Source organism: Erythrolamprus reginae, chromosome 4 (assembly GCF_031021105.1).
Source record: "Erythrolamprus reginae isolate rEryReg1 chromosome 4, rEryReg1.hap1, whole genome shotgun sequence".
NCBI lineage: Eukaryota > Metazoa > Chordata > Lepidosauria > Squamata > Dipsadidae > Erythrolamprus > Erythrolamprus reginae.
Window position 1 is genome coordinate 35,969,357 of NC_091953.1, and position 13,744 is coordinate 35,983,100.

The 13,744-nt window shown below is 39.7% G+C and overlaps 1 protein-coding gene across 4 annotated transcripts; it reads left to right on the forward strand.

The window, feature by feature from the left end:
- The first annotated feature begins 75 nt into the window (after positions 1–75).
- On the forward strand, positions 76–13,744 carry GPR161 (G protein-coupled receptor 161). Of its 4 annotated transcripts, none has more exons than XM_070750036.1 (8): positions 76–287; positions 1,617–1,710; positions 2,368–2,466; positions 4,010–4,409; positions 5,852–6,576; positions 9,614–9,718; positions 11,162–11,278; positions 13,293–13,744. In XM_070750036.1, the coding sequence occupies exons 4-8, from the start codon at positions 4,042–4,044 to the stop codon at positions 13,538–13,540; spliced, it is 1,563 nt and encodes a 520-aa protein (XP_070606137.1). In that variant the 5' UTR covers positions 76–287; positions 1,617–1,710; positions 2,368–2,466; positions 4,010–4,041; the 3' UTR covers positions 13,541–13,744. The 4 variants fall into 4 exon arrangements, with proteins under 4 accessions (XP_070606137.1, XP_070606138.1, XP_070606139.1 ...); XM_070750037.1 differs by having other exon boundaries at positions 121–287; positions 4,013–4,409; XM_070750038.1 differs by lacking the exon at positions 2,368–2,466 and having other exon boundaries at positions 123–287.

Below are 13,744 nucleotides of genomic sequence, written 5' to 3' on the forward strand. Positions count from 1 at the left end.
GGCGAGCTGCCGAAGAACAAAAGCGCGGCGGAGCGAAGAAAGAAGACAGGGTGGGAAAGTGGGCGGAGTAAAAACGGGGATGGAGGGAGTGTTTCAAGGAAGGAGGGATGTGGAAAAAGTAGATGAGGGGATGGGCGAGAAAGAAAAGGGGGGTCGGACTATTTTCCCGGGCCTCGACTGGCGGCGACCGTAGGGGGCCCCGGGGGGCTTTAATCTGAAACACACACACCCGGCCCGCATCGGTAACGGGGTGGCAGCAGGGCTACCGGACAGCAGTTCGATCCAAGGTGAGTGGGTCGTCTCACACACACACACCCGAGACCTAGTGCAGCACAGAAGTGCAGCGACCCCGCGGGTCCTCGCTTCCTCGGAGGGATCCCGTAGTAAACCCTGTGCTTGCAAAAAATAAAAAAAGGAAATCTTGCTTTGCCTCCAGGCGACGATGGGACTGGTATGTTGGGCTCGGGTGGTGCCCGGGACGGGAAACGCCTGGGCTACTCAGCCACTCGGCAGCGGAGAGAAAAGCGGGCTGAGGATTCTGGTACCGAGCCAGGTTAAGCTTTTTTCTTTCCCCCCCAACCCCGCCACGGGGCATCTCGGCTTTTCTGATTCCGATCTACTGTGCAGCCGTCCGAGGGCGAAAGAAAAAGCAGACCAAGAGTAAGCAGATGGTGATCCCTCCACTTTTCAGGGTGGTGTCTGGAGGGAGCATCCAAGCGGGGACTTGTAGAATGCGGATCACTTCAGCTGCAGTTACTGCGAGCCTATAATAAAATCCTAGGTAAATCTTGCATCCAAGTGCCGCCGTAAAAATACAATAAAATAAAAAATCGGAGTGCGGGAGATTCCAACAGTTAAATAAGAGCACTCCTAGGCCTACTTACCAGGTATTTCCAAAACCACCATCATTGTCTGGGTCCCCAACAAACTACTTTGTTGTAATTCAGTAGCTTTGGCTGAATATAAGACTTGGGTCACCGTGGAGAAAAAAAAAGTTTTGATTCCTGCTTAAAAAGTGATAGATTTGTGGAATAAAGCGGTTATGAAATCAAAAGGTGAAGAAAATATAGGATCCAGGATGTTTTATTATCTTTTTCTATAAAAGAGATTTTTTTTTAAACTTGGCTGTTAAAAAGATAGTAATGATGGATGAAATGAAAATAAGTTTTAGGATATTTTGTATATAGGAGATCATATTATAAGCATATTATTAGGCATTGATGATGTATGTATTTTTATGTATGAATGTTTTTCAAGTTTATTTATTTATTTATTTATTTTATTTAGTCCAATACATAATACACATTGAAGAGAATAGATATGTAGTAATATAACTAAAGAAACAAATAGAAGAAAAGATATAAAAGTATAAGTGAACAAATTTGAAAGGAAGAAAAGATAAATGAGATAAGGAGAGACAATTGAACAGGGGACGGAAGGCACACTGGTGCACTTATGCACACCCCTTACTGACCTCTAAGGAACCTGGAGAGGTCAATCGTGGATAGTCTAAGGGAAAAAAATTATAACCCAAATTGGAGGGGGGGAAATTATACCCCAAAAGGTAAAGAAAAGAGTACATGGAAAGTAACTTAATATGGTTTTAAATCACACAGAGACTCTGGAAAAGAAGTTTAAAGGACAAAAAGCAAATGTATAAATCAATGTATGGAGGTGGTGGAAGCAAAGATGACTTGCAAGGATAGAAAGGTAGGAGACATCTAGTGAATGATACTGATAAAAGGTAGATTTAGTGACATTTCCTTTTTATCTTGTGCCTTAATTTCTTTGGCTTATTTAACCCACCCCTGTTCTTTGCATAATGTTGCTTACTTTAAATAGGTCTATACGCATATAGATTTTTCCTTGTTTTGCTGTTTTATTTGTTGTTTTGTTTTTTATCATGGAATACAGTATTGGCTTTGTTGTGCGTTATGTTTGAGCTTTATAAAATAAGCCCCTGCAGGCAGCATTTAGATATATCCAGTGCTATTAGTAATGCTACATAGAAGTCATAGAACATAAATGGAAGCAAATTCAATGTTGTTAATTTGTGTCCATTCATTCAACATGTTAATATTCAACAATTCATACAATTCATAGATAGATTTTGGGCATTCTCTTTCCTAATATGCTTTTTCAGATCTTCCAGTAGTATACCAATTGCCATTGTAATGGAGTCCATCTACCTTGCTTTTGGTCATCCATTCTTTAATTTACTCCTATCTTTTCCAACATTAGAGCTTTGTCAGAAAGCCAGATCTTCACAGGATACATCCAAAACAGGATACATTTGATTCTGGTCATTTCTGACTGAGAACTCTGGTTTGATTTGTTCGATGAGTCCTTTTTCTTGTCTGTCCACAGTGTTGTCAGAAGTCTTCTCCAACAGCAAAAGCAAATAATACTCTTCCCATCATGCTTCTTCAGGGTCCAATTTTTGTGTCCATAAAGTGTCACAGATAAGTACGTTGTTTGCACAATTTGATCTTTGTAGATTCAGCCACATCAAAGAATTTAAATATCTTTCCCAAGGCTTTCATGGATATTCCACCATGCGAGTCTGTGATTTATTCCTGCTTGTGAATTTTGTATCGAACAGCATGGCAAAGATATCCTACTTTAAGAATATCCTTCCTCCAGAAATTGTCTGCTCTCCCACTTCACTCTCTCCAAAAAATTGTATTCTGGAAGTTTCTGAGGATAGGTTATTCTGTTGTGCACTTTCAGGTCGAAGTGAGATGCTCTTGAGCAGAGGTCTTCAAACATGAAAACTTTAAGATTTGTGGACTTCAATTCCCAGAGAATTCTGGGATTTGAAGTCCACAAGTCTTAAAGTTGGCAAGTTTGGGGACCTCTGCTCTTGAGCATCCAATGTTCTACATGAAGACTGTGGACATCCAGTAATTCTCCATAGCTATGCTATGCTTTGGATAACAGCAGTGGTGATCTCTTTTTCAAGAATAGTCCACTTCCATTACTGTGATCTTATTGGAGGTTTTAGTTAAAGTTTATAGGAATATTTGGATCTCTCTATATTATTATAACTGACATTCTTAAAGTGTAATAGACAGAAATATCACGATATTGCATTATTAGCAAATTATTGATGTTCATTTAATATTTCCTAAACATGGGATAAATGACCCTAAAGTGGTCTAGGTAGCAATCTGACTATGTTACTAAGCTTTAGGGAGATCAAATATATAAATAGAACTCTATTATTTGTCTTGGATATCATTGCACATATCCATGAGGTTCATATGCTATTTTTTAACTCGATAAGCCTTATGCATGTAGTGTTTGTAATATTTTAACCAACACAATGCAGCCGAATCCATACATTGAGAATTGTGGAATTAGTAACTTTGTTTATGGAAATACAGTGTTCCCTCACTTTTCACGGGGGATGCGTTCCGAGGCCGCCCGCGAAAGTCGAATTTCCACGAAGTAGAGATGCGGAAGTAAATACACTATTTTTGGCTATGAACAGTATCACAAGCCTTCCTTTAACACTTGAAACCCCTAAATTACGATTTCCCATTCCCTTAGCAACCACTTAGATTATTACTCACCATGTTTATTTATTAAAGTTTATTTTTAAAAAATTATTGAAGGCGGACTAATGTTTGGCAGTGACATATGACGTCATCAGGCGGGAAAAACCGTGGTATAGGGGGGGGAAACCATGAAGTATTTTTTAATTAATATTTTTGATAAACCGTGGTATAGACTTTTCGCGAAGTTCGAACCCACGAAAATCGAGGGAACACTGTAAATAGAACTCTGTTACATATGAATTATTTGCCTTGGATAACATTGCACATATCCATGAAGTTCATGTGCTATTTTTTAACTTGATAAGCCTTATACATGTAGTGCTTGTAATATTTGGATTAACACAATGCAGCCGAATCCGTACATTGAGAATTGTGGAATTAGTAACTTTGTTTATGGAAATATAAGTAGCATTCATCAATGTGTATCAACTGTTTTTGTATTTCTTTAGCAGACGCTCAGAATGTCTTGGTTACTCTGACAATGAGCATCAACTTGTCCCTCAGTAAGGAGAATGTCTCAGAAAACCTCACGTTGCTGGAAGAAGGAGCAGGCAGAGTCACCGAGTCCATCGCTATCATCATTATTGCTATTTTCATCTGTTTAGGGAATCTGGTGATTGTCCTCACTCTTTACAAGAAGTCATACCTTCTCACCTTAAGCAACAAGTTTGTTTTCAGCCTCACTCTGTCCAACTTCCTTCTTTCGGTGCTGGTGCTTCCTTTTGTTGTTACCAGCTCCATCCGTCGGGAATGGATCTTTGGAGTCGTTTGGTGCAACTTCTCTGCCCTACTCTATATGCTCATCAGCTCAGCCAGTATGCTCACGCTTGGACTCATTGCTATCGACCGGTAGGCCATTCGTTTTTTCCATGAGCTGAGAGGGAACACGTTTTTAACAGGGAACAAGTTTTTAATAGGAAAGTGAACACAAGAACAAGGGGACACAATCTGAAGTTAGTTGCGGGAAAGATCAAAAGCAACATGAGAAAATATTATTTTACTGAAAGAGTAGTAGATCCTTGGAACAAACTTCCAGCAGACGTGGTTGGTAAATCCACAGTATCTGAATTTAAACATGCCTGGGATAAACATATATCCATCCTAAGATAAAATACAGAAAATAGTATAAGGGCAGACTAGATGGACCATGAGGTCTTTTTCTGCCGTCAGACTTCTATGTTTCTATGTTACCAGCATTGAATATGCAGTGGCAGGGAAATATGTTTTTTCTGGAGCCGGGGTGGTGCAGTGCTTAGAGTGCAGCACTGCAGGCTGCTTCAGCTAACTGCTAACTGTAGTTTAGCAGTTCAAATCTCACCACTGGTTCAAGGTTGACTCAGCCTTCCATCCTTCTGAAGTGGGTAAAATGAGGACCCTGATTGTTGGGGGCAAAGTGCTGATTCTGTAAACTGCTTAGAGAGGGCTGTAAAAGCATTATGAAGTGGTATATAAGTCTACATGCTATTGCTATTGTTTTAAATAACAATGCCACCAAGTCCGTACATTGAAATTGTGGAACAAACAACTTTGTTTATTAATATGTAAATAGCATCTGAATATTTAAGCAAGCAAAGAGAAAATGTGGTTCCATGAGACAACTCAGGTTCTCCAAATGATGTTATAATAATAATAATAATAATAATAATAACAACAACAACAACAACAATAATAATAATATATTAGATTTGTATGCCGCCTCTCTCCTCAGACTCGGGGCGGCTCACAACAAGAATAGTAACAATACAACAATGTAACAAATCTAATATTTTTTAAAAATATCTAAAAAACCCATCATTAAAAAACCATACAACACAAGCATACGATACATAAACTACAGTATATAGGCCTGGGGGAGGTGTCTCAATTCCCCCATGCCTGGCGATACAGGTGGGTCTTAAGCAATTTACGAAAGACAAGGAGGGTGGGGGCAGTTCTGATCTCTGGGGGGAGTTGATTCCAGAGGGCCGGGGCCACCACAAAGAAGGCTCTTCTCCTGGGGCCCGCCAGATGACATTGTTTAGTCGACGGGATCCGGAGAAGATCAACTCTGTGGGACCTTATCGGCCACTGGGATTCGTGCGGCAGAAGGCGGTTCTGGAGGTATTCTGGTCCGATGCCATGTAGGGCTTTTAGGTCATCACCAACACTTTGAATTGTGACCGGAAACTAATTGGCAACCAGTGCAGTCATCCAATTTTCAAATGATAAGCGCATTCCTTTAATTTTTTTCATGTTTGGTATTATTCATTATATGTTGCATATACCCTGTATATTCCTTTTATGTTTTTCAGATACTATGCTGTCTTATACCCCATGGTTTACCCTATGAAGATTACGGGTAACAGAGCTGTTGTTGCCATTATGTATGTGTGGCTTCATTCTCTAATTGGATGCCTTCCGCCCCTCTTTGGTTGGTCATCTTTAGAATTTGACCAGTTCAAATGGATGTGTGTCGCTGCATGGCATAAGCAGGCGGGTTACACCGCTTTTTGGCAGATATGGTGTGCTTTGTTACCATTTGTAGTCATGATCATTTGCTACGGTTTCATCTTTCGCGTGGCCAGGATTAAGGCACGGAAGATTCACTGTGGCAGCGTGGTCATTGCAGCAGAAGACACGCAAAGGAATGGGAGAAAGAACTCGAGTACGTCAACGTCCTCGTCAGGCAGCCGAAGGAATGCTTTCCAAGGAGTCGTTTATTCTGCCAATCAGTGCAAAGCTTTGATCACAATTTTAGTCGTGATTGGGGCTTTTGTCGTCACGTGGGGGCCTTACATGGTGGTTATCACATCTGAGGCACTTTGGGGTAAAAACTTTATTTCCCCTGCCTTTGAGACATTGGCAACGTGGTTATCGTTTACAAGTGCTATTTGCCACCCTTTGATTTATGGACTCTGGAATAAAACTGTACGCAAGGAGTTGCTGGGAATGTGCTTTGGAGATCGGTACTACAGAGAATCATTTGTTCAAAGGCAAAGGACATCCAGATTATTTAGTATTTCTAATAGGATCACAGGTAATTTTTAAAAAATTCTTAAAAGTACCTCTAGAAGATTCTGTTAGTTGCTAGGGCAGAGTGACCACCATTTAATTAGTCTGGTACACCTTTGTTCACCTTTTATCATGTGTTTTATTTGTCTGCTTCATGACTGAAAATTTTTGGACATGGTCATGGCCACAATTTTTGCGTATACTCAAGGCAGGCAGGAGACCTTGGAGATTCATTTTATTTATTAATCAGATTTATATGCCGCAGACTCGGGGCGGCTAACAGCAATAATAATACAATGTAAATAAATCTAATATTTAAGTTAATTTAAAACCCCAATTTAGAAACCAATCATACATACTGACATACCATGCATAAATTTTATAAGCCTAGGGGGAGGGAAGTCTCAATTCCCCCATGCCTGACGACAGAGGTGGGTTTTAAGGAGCTTACGAAAGGCTAGGAGGGTGGGGGCAACTCTGATATCTGGGGGGAGTTGGTTCCAAAGGGTCGGGGCCACCACAGAGAAGGCTCTTCCCCTGGGTCCCGCCAAACAACATTGTTTAGTTGACGGAACCCGGAGAAGGCCAACTCTGTGGGACCTAACTGGTCGCTGGGATTCGTGCGGCAGAATTTTGTCCAATTATTCATTGTATTAAGATAACGGATACGGTGGAATTGGAAAATTAACCTCAGGGCTCTCAAGAGACATCCTTGCATAATGTATTTTTTGTGATATCCTAGAACAAAGGTCTTCAAACTTGGCAGCTTTAAGACTTGTGGACTTCAACTTCCAGAATTCTCCAGTCAGCACACATGAATTCTGGGAGTTGAAGACCACAAGTCTTAAAGTTGCCAAGTTTGGGGACCCCTGTCCTAGAATTTAGAGCAATGATGATGAATCTATGGCCCAGGTGGCACATGTAGCCATATCTGAGCGCACGCAAGCCGCTGCCCTATGTTAGCTCCAGTGCGCATGTGTGCGCTGGTCAGCTGACTTTTGCCTTTATTTTCGGCTGTTTTCACTCTCCCTAGGCTTCAGGAAACGAACTTCTAGTTGGTCTGTTGGGTCCCTTTTCATCATCCCCAGGGAAAACCACCTGAAGCCGATGTTAAAAAAGGATCCAAGGGCCCAACAGGAAGTTTCAAACTTCTGTTTGGCCTGTTGGGCAGTTTTTCACCATCCCCAGGTTTCAGGAAGCTTTCCTGAACCCTGCAGAGAACGAAAAACAGCCCAATGGGTCTAATTGAAGTGTGGAGGCTTAAGTGAGGCCTGTACGCATGCAGTATGGGGGGTTGTATGCAGGTGTATTGGGGAGGGCATTGCATTATGGGTAGGGGCATACACATGCATGCTATCGCACATGCATACATCTTTTTGGTGCCCAAGCGAAAAAAGATTTGCTATCACTGATCCTGAGCCTTTTGCAATTCCTCTGTTTTCAGTTTCTTTCTTTGACTATTAAAAAAAAATCTTATCCCCAGTTTAACTTTTTGGGGTAATGGTCTGCTGTTAAAGCTGAACAAGGGGCTTCAAACTATGGTATAGATTAATTTATCACTACCATGGCCATTACAATTGCTTTTACATCATTCTTTGTCTGTGGTTGTTAGCTGCCTTCCATTTTCATCACATTAGCACAAGCGTTATCATGTTATAACCTAGATAAAAATAAATGCTCAAAAGCATTTTTTTTCAGAATAAATAACAGCCTGAGAAGGGACCTTGGAGGTCTTGTAGTCCAACCCTCAGCTCAGGTAGGAGTTATAGTTCCCAACCGCTGGGGAATTCCACATGAAGTCATGCCACCCACTCTCCTTCCTGATTGCTGCCTGCCCTGGGGGGCTTTGGATGGCTCTAGACCCGTGATTCCCAACCTTTTTTTTTGGCCATGCCCCACCTAAGCATCTCTAAAATCCTGAGACCTCCCCCCACCCTTGACATATAATTCTTATTATTCAAAAAGTGAACTACTCACGTGGAGGAAGCCTAAAAGGCCATTAACTAGATTTCAACAAGGTTCCAATTGCCCCCATTATTATTATTATTATTATTATTATTATTATTATTATTATTATTAATTAGACTTGCATGCCGCCCCTCCGGAGACTCGGAGCGGCTCACAACACAAAACACGGTACAAATCCAATAATAAAAAGCCATTTAAAACCCTTAGTATAAAAACAATCATACATCTCAGACAAACCATACATAAAACAGAAACGGCCCAGGGGAATCAATTTCCCCTTGCCTGACGGCAGAGGTGGGTTTTGAGGAGTTTGCAAAAGGCAAGGAGGGTGGGGGCAATCCTAATCTATGGGGGGAGTTGATTCCAGAGGATCGGGGCCACCACAGAGAAGACTCTTCCCCTGGGTCCCGCCAGACAACATTGTTTCGTCAACGGGACCCGGAGAAGGCCAACTCTGTGAGACCTAACCGGTCGCTGGAATTCATTAAAAATGAAATTGCCCCCCTGTCCGGTGGGGCGTGGGCCCTACGTTGGGAACCAGGGCTCTAGACTGACCAGCTCAATAGGCACTGTAGTCCGAACTTCGCCTTTACTCGCCTTCATTTTTATTATTTTTGAGATATTCAAAGTCTAATACCAAGCTAAAAAGAACGTAAAGATGGTTTTTCATTGACTTCATTAGATATAGCTTCCCAATGATACAAATTTTAATTTTGAATTATTCAAGAGTCATGTTTCATAAATTCAGATGTTAAAAAATTATTTTTTATTCCATTCGATCACGTCTAGTGTTTGAAGATTGGATAAGTAGCTTCAGTTTTCTTGGCAAGGGTTTTGAGAAGTGACTTACCATTGCCTCTTTCCCAGGGCTGAAAGAAAGTAAATAGCCCAAATTGGGTAGTTTGACCAAGACAGGACAAAAAATCCCTGTCTCCCTGTCTTAACTATGACATTAATGGTTAATGTAATGACCCTTGTTACAGACTTCGCCATTATTACATCAAGCAATGTAATAAAATGCACTGAGGATATTTGAAGATGTTTGGCTATGAATCCAGAGGTTAATTTGTTTGATCCTGAAATATCTTTTACAGATCTAGGATTGTCTCCTCATCTGACCGCTCTCATGGCAGGGGAGCGGACTTTAGGACACAGCAGCAGCACAGGAGATACAGGCTTTAGTTGCTCTCAGGATTCAGGTAACTCTTTCTTTGTGTTGCAATGAACAAGAGCTAGCAGTATGATACAGCCAATGAAAAAAGAAGATTGCAATAAACTTGAAATGCAACTTCTTAGTACTATCCTAGTGCTATCCACGAACAAAAAATGCAATTACAGTGGTACTTCTGCCTAAGAACGCCTCTACTTACGAACTTTTCTAGCTAAGAACCAGATGTTCAAGATTTTTTTTGCCTCTTCTCAAGAACCATTTTCCACTTACAAACCCGAGCCTCCGAAACTGTAACTGGAAAAGGCAGGGAGACGCCTCTAGGAATCTCCTGGGAGGAAACAGGGCCAGAAAAGGTGGGGAGAAGCCTCCGTGGGGCCTCTCTAGGAATCTCCTGGGAGGAAACAGGGCCAGAAAAGGCAGCAAGAAGCCTCTGTGGGGTCTCTGTAGGAATCTCCAGGGAGGAAACAGGGTCTCCACCCTCCCAGTGGTTTCCCCAATCGCACACATTATTTGCTTTTATATTGATTCCTATGGGAAAAATTGCTTCTTCTTACAAACTTTTCTACTTAAGAACCTGGTTATGGAATGAATTAAGTTCATAAGTAGAGATACCACTGTACTATCCTAGTGCTATCCATGGAAAATATACAATTATTATTGCATTTCTGTGCACGCACCCCCGCCCCAGTAGATTTTGTGTGTGTGTCTGTCAGTCAATGAAATAAGTCTCTACAAATAAGTTTAGTGATTAGTTAAGTCAAATGCAATTTAAAATAAAATTCATAACCAAAGATGGCTTAGCTACAAGAAAAAGTGTCAGAAAGTTGAAGCCTTCTTCCCATTCACTTGCTTCCAAGCTCTATAATTAACATAAGCAAAAGACATTCTCGTGTTCTCAATTTTCTGCATTGTAAAATATGATTCCAGCTATAGAGGTGCCATCTGCTGTTTTCTAGATATGAGGGAAGAGTACAGCTGCTATACAGTGTTCCCTCGATTTTCGCGGGGGATGCGTTCCGAGACCGCCCGCGAAAGTCAAATTTCCGCGAAGTAGAGATGCAGAAGTAAATACACAATTTTTTGCTATGAATAGTATCACAAGCCTTCCCTTAACACTTTAAACCCCTAAACTGCAATTTCTCATTCCCTTAGCAACCATTTAGATTATTACTCACCATGTTTATTTATTAAAGTTTATTTTAAATTTTTTTTATTAAAGACGGATGAAAGTTTGGCGATGACGTATGACGTCATCAGGCTGGAAAAACCGTGGTATAGGGAAAAAAACTGCAAAGTATTTTTTAATTAATATTTTTGAAAAACCGTGGTATAGCCGTTTCGCGAAGTTCGAACCCACGAAAATCGAGGGACCACTGTATTGCTCTTATCACATGCAAAAAACCATTTTTGCATGTATCCATTAAATGAATTTTTCCCGTAGTCAACTGTCTAAGCCATGATCTCTTTTTAGGGACAGATGTTATGCTTCTTGAAGATTATAGTTCTGATGGAATTAATCACCCACATTGCGTTTACCCTCATCGACGGAGTTCTGTAACTTTTGAAGATGAAGTGGAACAAATTAAAGGTATATTGAGGCTAGGCACACCGTTACTGAACTGTGTATAAGAGGAGACTGCTGGCATCAAGAACTCCTAAGCTGCAATTTGCTTTTAACTTAATTTTAGTTTGAATCTAATTAATAATTAATTAATTGTATAGAATCTAATTTTATATTAATTAATTTAATATAAAATTAGAAGTTAAGAAAGACTTGAAAATGAAATAAATGCCCTGGAAAGATTTATAGCCGAGAGACACATATAATCTGAAAGGGAAAATTAAGAAGGGGAGGAAATAAATTCATTTTACATTAAAAGTTGATGCTTAATTAAGAAATGAGTTCTGTTACATTCATAGATAGTTAGTTAGTTAGTTAGTTAGATAGATAGATAGATAGATAGATAGATAGATAGATAGATAGATAGATAGATAGATATAACATATTTTTGCTGATAATGAAAAGGAAGGGAGACTAGTATGTGTATATGTGTATATGTGTATACAGTGTGTGTGTGTGTGTGTGTGTGTGTATAGTATATATACAGTATAAAATCTTGAATGTCGAAATTCCTGAAAATTTAGATATTGCTAAAATGTTTTCTGTTTGGTTATCTGTTAAATGCCATATTTCTGCTAAATTTAGCAAATATACATATACACACATGCACATACTCCAATTTGGTCTAATGGTTGCTGCCTTGACTTATTTATTAAAATAATAAAGCCAACATAAGAAAAATCTTTAGTAATAATTGCAATTAGTTTAATCTTATTCTTTAAGGAAAAAAATAGAGCAAGCAATTTTTCATAATGTAGATTTATTGGACATTGTCAGAGAGTATGGTTTTGTCCTAAGCAATAGGAACTTTTAAGATTTTTGCCTGTAAATAAATTTAGCAATGACCATTCATTATTTATGAGCATTATGATGAGCTGAGGTGGCGCAGTGGGTAGAGTGCAGTACTGCAGGCCACTAAAGCTGACTGCTAGATCCTCAGGTCAGCGGTTCAAATCTCATCACTGGCTCAAGGTTGACTCAGCCTTCCATCCTTCTCAGGTGGGTAAAACGAAGACCCGGATTGTGGGGGCAATATGCTACCTCTGTTAAAAAGTGCTGTTGCTAACATGTTGTAAGCCGCCCTGAGTCTCAAGAGAAGGGCGGCATTAAAAAAATTGAATAAATAAATACATTTATATTCATAGATATACTTTATAGACATATATTAACAATTGCACCCCCTACTGTCCAAAGTCTGTTGATCTGCCTGCGTGTTTAAAAAATGGGCAAGGAAAATTAATTACTGTATACTAGATTCAGGAAGGGTAAAATAAACATTCATTATAAAGAGTTTTCCTAAAAAGAAAAGGGACTAGCAAGGGAAAGTTTTCCATATTTTTTATTTTTATTTATTTATTCATTTGTCCAATACACAAATACATAGGAAGAAAAATAGACATGTAGTAATATATATAAGGGTAAAGTGAACTTAGAGGAGAGGATATATGAAAGAAAGAAAATAGATATGATAAGTGAGAGAAAGGAAAGACAATTGGACAGGGGGCGAAAGGCACACCAGTGCACTTATGTACGCCCCTTACTGGCCTCTTAGGAACCTGGAGAGGTCAATCGTGGAGAGTCTAAGGGAGAAATGTTGGGGGTTAGGGGTTGACACAATTGAGTCCGGCAATGAGTTCCACACTTCGATAACTCGACTGTTGAAATCATATATGAAACAAATAACAAAGGAAAGTGAAAAATATGGAAGGACAATAGCCCCATGGATTTGTAAAGAGAAGGAGAACTTCTAAAATGTTCTAAAATGAAGAAAAATCTAATTTCTTCTCTTAGCTTTACTTAGGTACTAGTATGGACTGCTAAGAAATCATACACAAAAAATGCAGTGGACTATAGAAGATAAATCAGCACAGCAATTTCAGAAGTTTGCTTCCTTTTACGGGAAAGATGACTACAATGTTCAAATTAACACTAATGTATGAGACATTCATATTGGGCTAACATCTCTCTTTTCTCTGTTCAGAAGCAGCAAAGAACTCAATCCTTCATGTAAAGGCTGAAGTTCACAAATCTCTGGATAGTTATGCATCCAGCTTGGCCAAAGCGATTGAAACGGATGTGAGGATCACCTTATTTGGAGGAGATGCCCTGCCTGGCTCTTTGTTCCCAACACGAACTGTGGCAGGCAACAATGCAAGCACACGGCGTGGCAGCAGGGTACACATTGGACAAAAAATACAACTACAGAGCATCGAAGAAGGGAACATTTAAATATTGCTTCAATAAAACAACTAGGAAAAAAATATGTTGCACAGCCACGATTTTTTGCAAGGAAAGCAAAACAAGTCTCAGTGTTTTAAGCAAAGCTTTAAAAATTCCCAAAGAATCATCTTAACACAGTATTGTAACTCAAAATATTGGGAAATCAAAAGCTGATCCCTAAATAATAAAGCACAAGTTATTTCACTATTTCAA

Coding starts and splice junctions, on each gene's coding strand:
- GPR161 (XM_070750036.1), top strand. CDS start 4,042: ATGAGCATCAACTTGTCCCTCAGTAAGGAGAATGTCTCAGAAAACCTC. Junction 6,577..9,613: donor TATTTCTAATAGGATCACAG/GTAATTTTTAAA, acceptor TATCTTTTACAG/ATCTAGGATTGTCTCCTCAT. Junction 9,719..11,161: donor TAGTTGCTCTCAGGATTCAG/GTAACTCTTTCT, acceptor ATCTCTTTTTAG/GGACAGATGTTATGCTTCTT.